We start from the raw sequence: 13,772 nt of genomic DNA on the forward strand, positions 1-13,772 counted from the left end.
ATGAGGTTCCTCAGATTTCAATAGAAATGGAAATTTCTCAGATTTCAATACAAAGATTTCTCTCCCAAATTTCAATACAAAACATCTCTCCCTGCTATGTTTTGGTCAGACTTCTCTTGAACAGGCTATGCCCTATGGAAATCCTCCATATTGGCACCCCTGCCTGGAGCCCGGCAGGCTCCCTTGGGAAATGTGGCCTCCGCACCCCCAAGGCCTTCATAGCCTCTAGCTCAGGCTGGAAAAGCTAGGGCCTGCTTGGTATTCACCGTCCTCTTACAGACCCCAGCTCTCAGCTAGCTCAGAGATGGAAACTAGAAAATTGATAGCTTTAGGAAGTGGGAGAATTAGCAAAACCGCTAAATCTCTAATACTGAACATTGAATGGTTCCAACTCCCCTTCCCTGAAGCGAATTTGACGTGTACTTTTAGAATATGTTTAAAACAGTTCCTAAAAAAAAAAAAAAAAAAAAGCACAGCGGAAAAAAGGAAGCAAGAGGCTGCCGAGGCCCTATTGTTAGAAATGTTTCCCTACCTAGTGGGGCTCAGGGAGGTGGTGGTACCCTGAGCTGAGTCTCTCTGAGAGTCTCCAGAGGTTTGCCTCCCCCAAAACAACCTAACAAAGGCGGAGGCCACACTCAGACCTCACCTCCGGAGGGCTGGGTAAAGAACCAGAAAACCGGACTTAGCCCCAGGGCCTAAGACAACACACAGAGGCTGTTTCTTTCCAATATATACCTTAAATCATCGTATTCTTTCTCTTTAGCCTGGGATGTGGGGTGGAACGAGATATTCATGGAGATCACTCCCCAAAGAGACTGTAATTATTCTAAGTGTAAAATTTTGTCTTGATTGGTGCTTCAGCAGTGTTTTTCCAATCTATTCCTTTTACTGATCCGCACAAATACAAAGGCAGCCGTGTCCTCTCTCCCTTCCCAGCCGAATTCCCGGCACGGATTTGGAACCACGACGAAATCCGTAAGAAACAAACGCCCGGAGAGAAATGACGCTGAAATCTGAATGCTCAACATTCCCTCATACAGAGACAAATGCGTCCTCCGAAATGCTGCAGTCCAGGCAGGCCTCTTAACCAAGAAAAAGGTTTTTAAACGAGAGAAAAAACAGCTTCGTCTGCATTCAATCCACTGTGGGCTCAGAGAGCCGACGGGGGACTCTTTTAAGGCCTGGGGGCTCTCCCCAAGGGAGGCGGGCTGGGGAGACTTCCGGGAGGCCGGCGGGTGGAGGAGAAATCCAGAACCGTTGTAAATATTCATGTCTAGGGGGGTGCCCCTTCACCCCGCCTCTTCCAGCTGCATCCACCCCCCTTAGTGGGGGGGGGGCTCGGCGCCTATCCGATCGTCCTTGGACAAAGGTGCTCTCCCCACATTTTTGTTCTCCAGTCACTTGACTTAAGGAGCCTTTTCCGAAGGCTCTGCAGGGAAGAGACTGGCTCTGGGTGTTTTCCCTGCGTTTCTCCTCTTTCGTTTCCTAAAAGAGCATAAATAATTAAAGTTTGGCAGGGAGGAAAAGCTTTCTTGCAGAACTGTAGTGGCAATAAATGAAATGACTCAGAATCCCTTCCCCAGTCAGCTTTTACGAGAGCTGCCAGACAGTGTCTGTTCACGTTCTCCAGATACCACGGGCGCCCTGACAAAGTTAAGGTCAAGTTAGTGTCTTATCTTGGGTGGCTCAAAATTACCGCATCGCGTCCGGGCGCTGCGCGGAAAGCTACTACTCGTGGAGCTGCTGGCTGTGCCCGGAGGGTCCGGTGCGCTCCCTGTGCTTCGAGTTGGGGGCGCGCAGGCGAGGACAAGGCCAGAGAGCTGGGGTCTTCACGGTAGGTTCTCGAGCGGGACGCGCGGGTTGGGAGGCTGCGGTTTTCCTGGGGTTTCCGGGTAAGGATCGAGGAGGGAGCTGGGGCCAAAGGGCGAAGCGGGCTGGGCCCAGAACGAAAGCCTTGGATTGGGTGTGGGGGCAGGGGTCCGCGCTACTGCGCAGAGAGGGGTCCGCTGCCCCTTTCCCCCATGCACCCGCGCGCTGCTGCAGATGGCGCACCCTCCCCCGCCAAAGCGCGGCTCCAGCCGGAGCCGCCGTCGCCATGTCGTTGAACTTGAATGGTTCGTCCTCCCCATTTCCCTCTTCGGCGGTCAGTTGGCTCCACTTTGGGATACTGCGCCCCACCCTATGCAGAGAGAAAGTGTGAGAATTTTGCGCACCCCCAGACACATAAAGACCGGGCTGGGGGCCCCGCCTCCGCTGCCTTGGGTCCTGAGCTGCCGCAGGGCCAGTATGTAGTGTCCGGGGAGCCATTTTAGGAGAGAGATGTAGGGGCGTCGACCACGAGCTCGGGAGGGAGAGGCTTGGGCCGGGATGGAGATGGCAAGGCAGATAAGTGTGCCGGCAGTCTGGGCTGAGAAGGAGGTGAGCTGGAATCTGGGCGAGGGTGCCAGTTGCTAGAAGGGTGCACACAAGGATGGGCAGTTCTGGGTGGGAGGGAGGCTCCTTGCCCTCCAGTCGCCACCGACCTGTTTGCGCAGTGTTCGGAGGGAAGCAGAGGTGGGAGGGGGGCGGAGGAGGGAGAGTGGGAGGGAGAAAGGGAGGGAGGAGAAAAAGAGGAGGGGGGGGACATCGGCCAGAAAATAGATATGAGCTCCGATCACCCGCCTTTTCTCTGTCTGTCGGCATGGTGGGCAGAGCTCACCGCACGGGCACTGCGGCAGCCGGGGCCAGGGAGGGAACCAGCTTCACAGCCTGCGCCGCCTGCCCTGGGCGTTGGGCTGAGGCCCAGGACCAGGGCTGGGATTGCCTGGGGAGAGGAATCCTGGGGAGAGGGGCAACTTCCTGCCCTCGGTTCTAGGATTTGGGTTTGGGGAGCTTCTTTCTGAGACTGATTTTACCTTTGGAAAGCGCTGGCTGTCCCGGAAGTGGGAGCCCAGGCCTCGCCTGGACCCCTGGGCTAGGAAAGAGGGACGCGGCGACCGCTGAGGAGAGTGAGGCCTTGGGGCGAGTGGATGGGGGGCCCTCAGGGCCAAGTGGCGCAGAGGGGCTTGAGCAAGGAGGCAAGAGCTCCTGAGAGCCCCCCCTCAGAGCCAACGGACCTCCTGGGGGGCTGCAGTGACCGCGCCGGCCTAAGGGTGCCACCGGAGCCTAGGGGAGATGCGGCTTGGATGCATAGGCCTTGGCGAGGCTCCGACGCAGGGAAGGGGCTGGATGTGAGGCGGGCTGGTCCCAGTCCAGACCAGAAAGCAGAGATGGTGAGGACGGCGGAGGCGTCGGTGGTTTGTCTCAGGTTGGGGGGGAGCGGGAGGCCAGGCACCCTGAGAGGAGGACTCCAGATCCTTTTGTTCACCAGACCCCCCACCTTCTAGAGGGCCACGGGGCGTCTCCGCTGGCTGGCCTCCCTCTTTGCTTTAGCACTGGGAGAGAAAAGGCAGAGAGGCGACAGGGAGAGAGATAGAGATGGTGACACGCAGCTAGGGAAAAGGAGAGAAGATCAGAGGAAAAGAGAGGAGGAAATAAGAGGAAGAAGGAAAGAGGAAACGAGAGGCGATTGAGAGAAGAAAGGACAGGAGATACTGAAGTGAGACGAAGGAAGGAGAAAGAGAGACAAGAACAGAGAGAGGAGAGAGGGCGACAGGGCCGAGTGGGCACTGAGGCCCTGGCCAGGGTGAGCTTCTGGTATGGTTTCGGCGTGGGTTTTCCAAGGCTGGCATTCCCGCTCCTGGGGTCAGGAGTGGAGGAAGCCAAGTTACTCCGCGGTGAACGCGCAGAGCAGAGAAATATGTAAATCAGGGCTCCTTGCGCCCCGAGAGTGGCGCAATTAAGCCCCTTGAACAAGAAGCAACAAGCTCCCGGTGGGCAAGCTGCAGAGGGTGGCGGCGTCGCGGGGGAGGGAAAGGCTGCAGGAAGGGGTGTGGGGGGTGGGAACCTCACACCCTCACACCTAGTCCCCTGTGCCCCGGGCTGGGGCTCCCCCCTCCGCTCTCTGCTTCTTTCCCTTCCCCCTTCCTCCCCCTTCCTCCCCCTCCCTCCTCCTCCCCGCCGGCCTCGGTCCGCGTACTTAAAGCGGCGCGGGCGGGCGCGGGCGGGCGGCCCAGCCGGGCGGTGGCAGATGCACCCAGCAGTGGCAGCCGCTGGCGGCGCACAGGTGACCGGCCTGCGGCGCAGCCTGTTCAGGGGGCGCCCGGGGAGAGCTGGCTGAAGAGGGAGGCCGATCCGCCCCCAGCGCGCGCGTGTCTCGGCGCCAGGAGCCGTCCTGGGGCGTGTTGGAGAGCGCTGATATAGATATAAGGACATTTCTCTCCATGGCGTCACGTGACATAATTACCACCAGAATCAATCAAGATGAATTGCACGTCAGCGCCCGGTGGGGATTTTTGCTTAGTTGATCCTGGCCCAAGCCTCTTGTGCAATCGATGGCTCAGGTTGGCGGCGCGGGGAGCGGCCCGGGGCTCGCCGGCGCGCACGCCGCGGAGCCATGAACGACTTTGACGAGTGCGGCCCGAGCGCAGCCAGCATGTACCTGCCCGGCTGCGCCTACTATGTGGCCCCGTCGGACTTCGCCAGCAAGCCGTCGTTCCTGTCGCAACCGTCGTCCTGCCAGATGACTTTTCCCTACTCTTCCAATCTGGCGCCGCACGTCCAACCCGTGCGCGAAGTGGCCTTCCGCGACTACGGCCTGGAGCGCGCCAAGTGGCCGTACCGCGGCGGCGGCGGCGGCGCAGGGGGCGGCGGCGGCGGGGGCGGCCCCGGCGGGGGCGGCAGTGGCGGCGCCGGGGGCTACGCTCCCTACTACGCGGCGGCGGCGGCAGCGGCGGCGGCGGCGGCGGCGGCCGAGGAGGCGGCCATGCAGCGCGAGCTGCTCCCGCCCGCGGGCCGCCGGCCGGACGTGCTCTTCAAGGCGCCCGAGCCAGTGTGCGCCGCGCCCGGGCCGCCGCACGGCCCCACGGGCGCCGCCTCCAACTTCTACAGCGCCGTGGGCCGCAACGGCATCCTGCCGCAGGGCTTCGACCAGTTCTACGAGGCTGCACCCGGGCCCCCATTCGCCGGGCCGCAGCCGCCTCCGCCGCCCGCGCCGCCGCAGCCCGAGGGCGCTGCCGACAAGAGTGACCCCAAGACGGGGGCCGGTGGTGGCGGGGGCAGTCCCTGCGCCAAGGCGACCCCGGGCTCAGAGCCCAAGGGGGCGGCAGAAGGCGGCGGCGGCGACAGCGAGGGGCCCCCGGGGGAGGCGGGGGCTGAGAAGAGCGGCGGCGCAGGTAGGCACCGGGCTCGGGGTGGGCGGCTGGGCCCGGGGGCCGCGGGCGCGGGGGGTGGGGGGCGGGGCGGGGGCCTCCCTCTGCTTGCGCCGTTTTATGTGCTACTTTATAAGCGTTCGAAGGGGTTTATACATCCTATAAGATTTCCCGGGCCGTTGTAAAGCGTGTTTACGATAGGAAACCAATTTAGGTGGGCTTAAGGTAGACTTCGAGGAGGACATTAATCGCTGCAGAGAGCTTTTCCCAGTTTGGGGGGGAGGGTGGTCCTAGAGACCATGGAGGCAGGGAGGAGCGATTTCCAGTCAATTTGTGAGTGTGGACACTCGAGCCTCTTGCTTTTAAGGGATGGTAGGGGGTGGGGAGAGTTTCATCCTTAAACTGGACTTTATCCAAGCCGCTGGCTGACGCGCGCTGCTGGCTGGAGTCAGCAGATGCCCCAGCGTGCTCATGTTTCTCTCCCTTCGGGTTCCAGCTCAGAGCCAGCCTCGCCCCCTGCTTCCCCACCTCGGTGCCAGGCTGTGTGTGTGTGTGTGTGTGTGTGTGTGTGTGTGTGTCCGGGCGTGAGCACAGGTCCACGCCCGCACTCTCTCCTATGCCCGCCCATATTTCATCCCCCACGACGCAGGGAGGCCTTTCAGTGGCGGCAGGGGACGTCCCCAACGGACCGAGGCCTGGCCCTCGCACGGGCAGGGCGTACGGGCGGGGTGGGCAGGCGGCGGCCTCTCTCACCCCTCTGCCTCTTTGCCTTGCAGTGGCCCCCCAGCGGTCCCGGAAAAAGCGCTGTCCCTACACCAAGTACCAGATCCGCGAACTGGAACGCGAGTTTTTCTTTAACGTGTACATAAACAAAGAGAAAAGACTCCAACTCTCTCGGATGCTCAACCTCACTGACCGGCAAGTCAAAATCTGGTTCCAGAATCGCAGGATGAAAGAAAAGAAACTGAACAGAGACCGTCTGCAGTATTTCACTGGAAACCCCTTATTTTGAGAGCTCCAGAAAGCACCCCTCTCTCCCGACCCCCACTCACTCACCCTCCTCCCCACCAGCCTGCTCTCGGCAGGCCCAATGTCTTTGGGTTTAATGACGTCTCTTCTCTGTGGAACTCCACGATTCCTTCCCACGGTCAACTCCGGACCTCCCAGCGACCACTGCCGCCTGCGGACGAGGCCAGGGACTTGGCCGAACGGATCCTAATAAGGGGAAAATGGTAAATGCAAACGTCCCTTTACAATTTTACCGCCAATGTGCTGTTGTTCTCCCTCCCTCTCTCTGGGTCCCGTGGGGACGCTGTGGGATCTGTAGAGAGTTAGGCCGCCGGGCTGGAAGGCGCTTGTTTTTGTTCTGAGTTTAAGGGACCCTGTCTTTTCCCCTTGGTAATTGCAGATTATTTAAACTCCGGGAAATGTACCTTTGGTCTGTCTTATCAAGGCATGAGTCACTATCTTTTGTGTGAATAAATGGTTTCTAGTAAAATGGAGGTTACAGCTTCAATACACTGTATGAATTTTCCTCTTTGAAGAAGTTTAGTGTCTTAGTAGGATATTTTAGTGGCCAGAACCTTCTCCTCCATGCAACTGAAAATCAAGTGAAATGCTTTTTACTTTCGCTAAAATAAGAGTTGTTCCCTCCCACCTCCTCTAGGCTACACTGCTTTTTAAATCACTTAAGGGATGAATTTCTGAATTGAGGATGTGACCCAGCCATGTTGGTGCTGCCTTCTCCAGGCGATGAGGCTGGGGCAGCAGGAATCTAAGAAGCAAATCTCTTGCCCCACCCCCTCCAGTCTAGTGAACTTGGAATTTCTGAAAAGACAAAAACCATTTTTAAAAAACTGGTTAGAAAATCCAAATTTGCTCTGAACAAGGTGTCAAGGGGCCAGGGTCCCTTAAAAGAAGAAACCACCATTAGAGCCCTTCATTGGAAAAAAAAAAATGTTTGCTAAAAGGAAGTTATCAGTGGTGGACAGGGCTTGAGGTCCTTGCTAATGTCACAGTGGGTCTGGAGCAGGGAAGGTAAGCCCCCCCATCCCTGGAATAGGGCGGTGGGGTGGGGGGGGAGCTGCAGACCCACTTCTCACTGCATTTATCGCGTCACGTTAAAGAATGTGGTGGGGGCTGCACTGCACTTTGTGTTGCTGGGCCAGGCCAGGCTGTTTACAAAACCTTGAACTGTCTAGACAACACCATAAAAGCCAAAGTTCTAAACAGCTTAATTGGGTTATATTATACACCTTCTGGTGGGCCCAAAGGAGATTTCCGCAATGTGCAATAAACTGGAGGAGTGAGAAAAGCTTCTCTTTCTCTGAAAAGAGCAAAGTGAATCTTATGACTCTTAACCTCTCATCAGCCCCAAATCAAAATAAATTCATAAGATGTACAGTACTCCACGAATCTTCCAAGGAGGCATGCACTTCCAAATGCAAAAATTTTTTAATTGCCAAAGCTTTTTTGGGGAAGGAAAAACATAAGTGCATAAGTGTATGCCTTTGAACTTCCAAAATGTCAAGGTCATCACCTTTAACCTTTCTGAATAATTAGGCGCCTTAAGGTTCTTCTGTGATATTCAGCCGCCACCCACTCTCACACACACATGCTCACAGACATCCAGACCCCCACACACATTTATGACCACACAGAATCATATCGGGGCTCACCATAAATCTCAGCAAATTCCTAATTTCAGGATCAATAACCTTAATTTCCCTTCAAACATTTGTGTAATTCAATAGCAATTGACTTCTTTTTAAAATACTAGTTAGATTAAAATGTCTACCAGCATGCTTTTAATACAGCTAGGAAATGCTGGGGGCGGGTTTTTTTGGGGGGAGTGGTAGATAGCAGTCTCCTTTGCTCTAATGAAGAGCTGTGGTTTTAAAAGCAGGCATTTGAAAGATGAAGTTCTATTCAGACTTACACATTCGTTATACTTGAAAAAAATTGTCATCCTGTCAAATTATTGCACTTTCTATGATATGGAACAAAAGAAGATATATTTATACTGTTTTCAAAAACGTCCCTCAACCTTTGGTGAAAGATACAATAGAAACAAAGCCTACAATTGAATAATTTCGTTAGGAAAGGGATTCCTTTGTTTGGAATTCTGGGCGTCCGTTAAAATGTCAGTGTCCTAGTAGTATGATCATTCCAGGAGCTTAAAACTGGTTTATTTCTTTCTCTCTCCATCTATCTTTTTTTTTTTCAAACTACGGCTAAATGTAGCAAGCTTGTATGTCCAGCACCTTAGGCAAGCCGAACCGAGAGATACCATTTCCAGTTTGCATGGCCTTGGAGAGCCACACGGGGGCGTGCTCACGTTCCAGAAGCCGCGTTTGGCGGAGAGGCCACGGTACCAATCTTTCCAATACTGGATTCTAATAGGCAATCTCAGCCCGTTAGAAACACGCAGCCGATAAGGTGTTTGTTTGCTGTTTGTTTGTTTTAAGCAGCCATGAGGCGTGGGAAGTTGTATAAAGATGGAGAAAAGAGAGCTACCCAGATTCCTGAAACAAGCGATCACCTAATCGTTGTCTCGTTAAAGATAAAGCTGTTGCAAAAATTCCTTGGTATAACTTGGTGGTGGCGAGGGGAGATTTTTAAAAGACAAATATGTGCATTTCAAAATGGGTCATGTCACTGCGAGTTAATTAAATTAGGGAAAATCAATTCTCTTGTTGGTTTGAGTGTGGAGAGTGGTAAAAGGGTAGGACCACCCTCTCCCCAAAACCGCGTCCGCCTTGCGCGTTCTCCGACCGCCTGGGATGATTAAAAGGCTTTTGTTTAAGACAGACCTGGGCGCTGGCAACTTAGCTGAGTGTAGTCTCAGAAAAAACGAGACGCGTCGGGACTGAGGGGGTTGTTCTGGGTGACGAAGTCCCCCCGCCCCAGGTCGTGCCTGGCGCCCGGGGCTACCAGTAGAGACCAGGAGCCGCAAGCGGGACTATGAGTTGGGGCGCCCGGGCCAGACTGGGCTGATGCGGCTTCGGGAAGCGGCTGGCTGTCAGAGAAACGTTTATACTCCAAGGCGTCGTGGAATGGGGAACGCATTGGAAGCAAACGGGCTTTGCATTTGACAGAACCCTGGCCACCCTTCCAAGCCGCTTCTGGTTTTGAGCGCTGAGTTTGATTTTTGCACTAGCTCCTGGAAGTAGTTTTCTCGCCGCGTGCCCTCCTCGCCCCCCCACCATTTTTGCAAAGCCCCTGACATTGGGGAGGGCGTGTGTCACCATCCGTGGTCCAAAAGGGAGGGCTCTAGGACGTGGGCCGTTCTAAGGGAGGGTGGCTGTCCCTTCTTCACCGAAGTTCATTGTGAAGCTCACACAACCCCCGGAATTAGTGCCGGCCTCGTTGGCTCCTCTGTCTGTCTCCTCCCTCCAGGCCCTGGACCAAAGGCCCTGGGTCCACCCCTGAGAGCTGGCACCGGCTTCAGCGGAGGCTGGGGCGCCGTGAGCCCCCCCCCCCCCGCGAGGCGCCAGCCAGAGGCGTGGGTGTTCCCCGCGGGCACCCCCGGCTCCCGCCTGTCTGACCTCGGGTCCAGCTTAGCTATTGTGAAGCGACATTTCCCGGGGCCTAACCCGGGCCTCAGTCCACGTGGGGTAAGAACCCCCCCACCCCAAATGTCGTTGTGTTCCTCTTTAGGCGGCTCCAGCGGGGTCGCCTGTAGCCTTGTGGAGGAGAGGGGGGCCCTGGCCCTGGCGGTCTGCAGCTCCTTTCCTCCTGGCAGTGCCCAAGAGGGGCCTAAAAACGCCGGGGGATTGGACCAGGACTTCTGGGGGCTGAAGATCTGACCCCTCCTAATCGTTCAGGCTGTGTGGGGCTGGCAGAGTGTGGCCATGTATCTTCAGTCGCTGAGGTCTCAGATCCCGAAGTGGAGGGAAAATGCACGAAGTAGGAGTCTTTTGTGTCTGTAACCAAAAGAGGCTCCGGGGCTTCTGCATGTCTCCATAGACCCCTCATGCGTTGGTGGTGGCTTCCCCAGCCTCCCCATTTGCCTTCTTGATTTTTTTTCCCCGCATTGGCTGAGAGATGCACAGTGCAACCCAGAGGGGCGCCCTGGGGAAGTAGCTTTTAAAATTTGTCCCCATCTACTCTGTCCCCAAAGAGTGGCATAGCCCTGAGGCCACTCAGGGCCCAAATACAGGGTGAACCTAGGAACCCCCAGGGCCGCTGCTCTTCTTCCCGGTGACAGGAGAGTGCAGATGCAAGCCACTTCTTGATTACAAATGCTAATTTCTTGCTAAAGCGACCCTTTTAATTTTTCTTTAGAAAGAACTGTGCCAGGGAGAAGGATGTCTTCGTACAAATATGGATATTCATTAATCTCCTTTATGGTGCAATATTGATTTATTATTAATGGTAACTGCTCCAACTGGTCTAAGGATGACCGAAAACAGCAGCTATGCAGCTACGTTAAATACTCCTAAGCAAAATAAAGGCTGGCCTAGAAAGTCACTGCCTTTCATTCCTTTTGCTTCATCTTAGCCTTAGGGTCTTAGGCGAACTTTCTATCCTCCCCAGCCCGGATCATTCTCTTGTATTATTTCTGGTTTGCTCAATTTTTATGATAAAATCTCTCTGAAATATTGGGAGTGTCTGGCCTCAAGGAGCTGGTCTGAAGGCAGAAATTTGAAAAAGAATAAAATAGAATTTTGTGATAATAGATTCAAAATTATATCTGAAATACGTGTTTTTTTTTTTCCCCCTGTGAGTAGAGAAGATCTATTTAAACCCAAATCCAATGTGGTGGTGACTTTGAGCTCAAAGCCAACGGAGCTGAAACAGAAAGGCCCCCAAATTCAGAAGGCAGCTCCTGCCTGTCCTGGCTCGCCGCAGACCTACCCACTCCTCGAGGAATCGCTGCTTTTTAGCCTGGATGTTTTCTTCATGTATAAATAAATAAAGATTATGAAAGGGAATTTGATGAGCATAAAATTCCCGATTAGATTAAACAGTCTTGCCTCTCGCGTGGATAGGGAGAATTGGACAACCGAGATCCCGGCAGCTCCCCTGGCCGAGATGTGAGGGGACAGCAGTGCTAGAGCACCAGGCTGGCGTCAGGGCGCCTGCCGCGAGCGCGTGCAGCGGGCACTCTGTCCAGCCTTGGGCACGCTTAGCCGTGGCTGGGATCATGATCTCTGCCATGTGAGAAAGCAATTTTCGGGATGCTGGTTGGTGGCTTAAACAAGTACCTTAAAGTACCTTTAAACAAGACCTTAGCAGACTAGAGTCCAAAGTTGGGTGTTTTTTTTTCCTGCCTTCCTCACCTACCCGCCCCCCCCCCCAGCTTAAAAACAGCCACCCCTGCAGAAAGGTAATGTTTAAACCACCAGCTTCGCCGGGCGACATCCTGCAGCCAGAGCAGTTAGAGGCGCCAGGCTTTTAACCTGACAATGATGTTGTATTTGAACAGCTGCGTAAAGGTTTAAAAGGTCTGTCTCATTGCCACCGTGGAGTTTTTAAAAGGGGTTATTGTTTGGGCGAGGGCACTGCGAGGGGACAGGCGAAGTGGTCCCAAGGCCGAAAATAATGTCCCACGCCCGTTTCCACCAGGCCAGGGGAGATTCCTTTTGGGGTGGGGGGACAAAGGGTTTGTTGGAGAAGGTTTTTGTGCAGGAGCAAGCTGGCTTCTAGGTCCCCCAGAACGCTGAGGCGCTTTAATGAGCATCGGGCTCCAAAGAAATGTTCTGCTGAGGCGGAAACCCAATTTGCCCACAAGTTCAGTCTCTGGGCCTGAAATCCAAAGCCAGCCCGTAACAGTGCGAGTGTGAGGAGAAGAAAACACGGATGTCTTCCCGGAGAGAGAACTGGTTCACGATCAGAGTTTCCGGGGCCCTTTTCCTCTCTTGGATGCAGGAAAGGGGATCCAGGAAGCCGGAGGACGGCTCCAGCATCCTGGCCGGCCCCTCGTCCAGGGGAAGCCTTTGGAAATCAAGGTTAAAGCTCCCCGCTGCTGCCCCGAGGCCGGGGCTTCCAAAAGCCGCTCACCCGCCTGCAACCAGAGAACGAGGGAGGAAGTTGTTGGACAAGTTTCTCATAAAACTCTGAGTTTCCACGGTGGTGATGGTGGCTGTTCTTTAATGAGCCCGACCACAACCCCAGACCAAATCCTTTTTATAGAACTTTCCCTCACCAAAGGAAACAGAGGACTAAGATTCCCCCACCTCCTTTTTTCTCCCTCCCCTTACCCAAGCAAAACTATGTCAAATAATTTTAGGAATTGTCCAAAATTATAAAGCTCAACTTCTGACAAAAGTATAGCTTTTAATATTTGACGATTTGTGTTAAAACAAAAATTGACCTCTTGGTTAGTCGCGAAGGGGAAAAATCAATAGTATAATTTTCAATAATTCATAAAGCGAACGCCATTATGCTAAATCTTAACTATTAATCTTATCCTTTACAAAGTCTCGATTGATTTGTTAATAAAATATCTTCCCGTGTGTGGCAACAGCGGGTATAACTCTTTAAAAACCTTCAGAAGCAAGAAAATTACCAAGTAGCCCAAGAATGTAGATGAGAATTTTATTGATCGCCCTGATTCTTCTTAATATGTATTAATAAATTCCACAACCTTTTGTACCTTGCACTTGTCAGAAACCAATGCTTTTACAAAATCCATAAAAGGAAAACATTTTTCTTTGCAGAAGAACCAAATGACACCTTTGCATCCCTCTCTCTCCTGCCTGGCCCAGTCAGTTTTCTAAAACTTCTGGAGTCTGAGGGCGAGAGTTTTCCCCTTTCCTTGAAAAATTCTTTTCTTTCTCTCTTCCTTCCTTCCTTCTTGCCCCCTATTATCAGGGTGTGTGGGGGAGGAAAACCTCGGTTTAGTTCTCCGGCTGGGAACCCGAGGGACGCTTTCGCGGATAGTGAACTGCTGGCGAGGGATTGTCTCTGGGCTCAAAGCTCCCAGCGGCCCGGCCCGCAGAGGTCGGGGTGTGGTTCCTCGGAGAGCCGAAAGCTCGGGTAGCCCACCGGGGCGCGGAGGGGCCGGGAGCCGGGACGGGCGGGCGGGCCGAGGGAGAGGACAGCGCCGTAGCCGGGCCGGTCCTCGGGGCTCCGGGGTCGGCCAGCTGCACGGCCTCTCGGCCCTCCCCTCGCGGCCCTTTTCGCCTCCGCTCCCCAGGATACCTTAACCGCGTCTATGCGCGAGAGATCTTTCCTGTGGACCCCTGAGGTGGGATGTCTCAGAGCCCGAGGAATCCGACTCACCTTCCCAGGCTGCCCAGGACAAAACTAACCAGCCTGGGCCCCCACCCCCTTCCCGGGCCCCGGCCCTCTCGGGCGCGTTCTGCCTGGGTGTGTGCGGGAGAATGCTTCTGTGTGCTGGCACCACGGCTTTCCGGCTTCCCTCCCAGCGCGTGTCCTCCCGGAGGCCCTTCTGGCCGAGCCTTTCCTTCCAGAGGCCGGAGTGGGGGACGCGAGTGGGGCGGGCGGGCGGGCCGAGCAAGCCCCGGGGAGGCTGGCGGGTGGCTGAGAGTGCTGGTTCGGTTGTCTCCAGCGCGCACTATCGCGGGCGCGTAGTAG

At 54.9% G+C, this 13,772-nt stretch overlaps 1 protein-coding gene across 1 annotated transcript; it reads left to right on the forward strand.

Moving 5' to 3' along the window:
- The first annotated feature begins 4,474 nt into the window (after positions 1-4,474).
- HOXD11 (homeobox D11) lies at positions 4,475-6,240 on the forward strand. Its single transcript, XM_087435422.1, has 2 exons — positions 4,475-5,252; positions 6,005-6,240. The coding sequence occupies exons 1-2, from the start codon at positions 4,475-4,477 to the stop codon at positions 6,238-6,240; spliced, it is 1,014 nt and encodes a 337-aa protein (XP_087291548.1).
- Positions 6,241-13,772: the final 7,532 nt, after the last annotated feature.

Source organism: Ceratotherium simum, chromosome 9 (genome assembly GCF_057802395.1).
Source record: "Ceratotherium simum simum isolate JZ-2026a chromosome 9, ASM5780239v1, whole genome shotgun sequence".
Taxonomy (NCBI): Eukaryota; Metazoa; Chordata; class Mammalia; order Perissodactyla; family Rhinocerotidae; genus Ceratotherium; species Ceratotherium simum.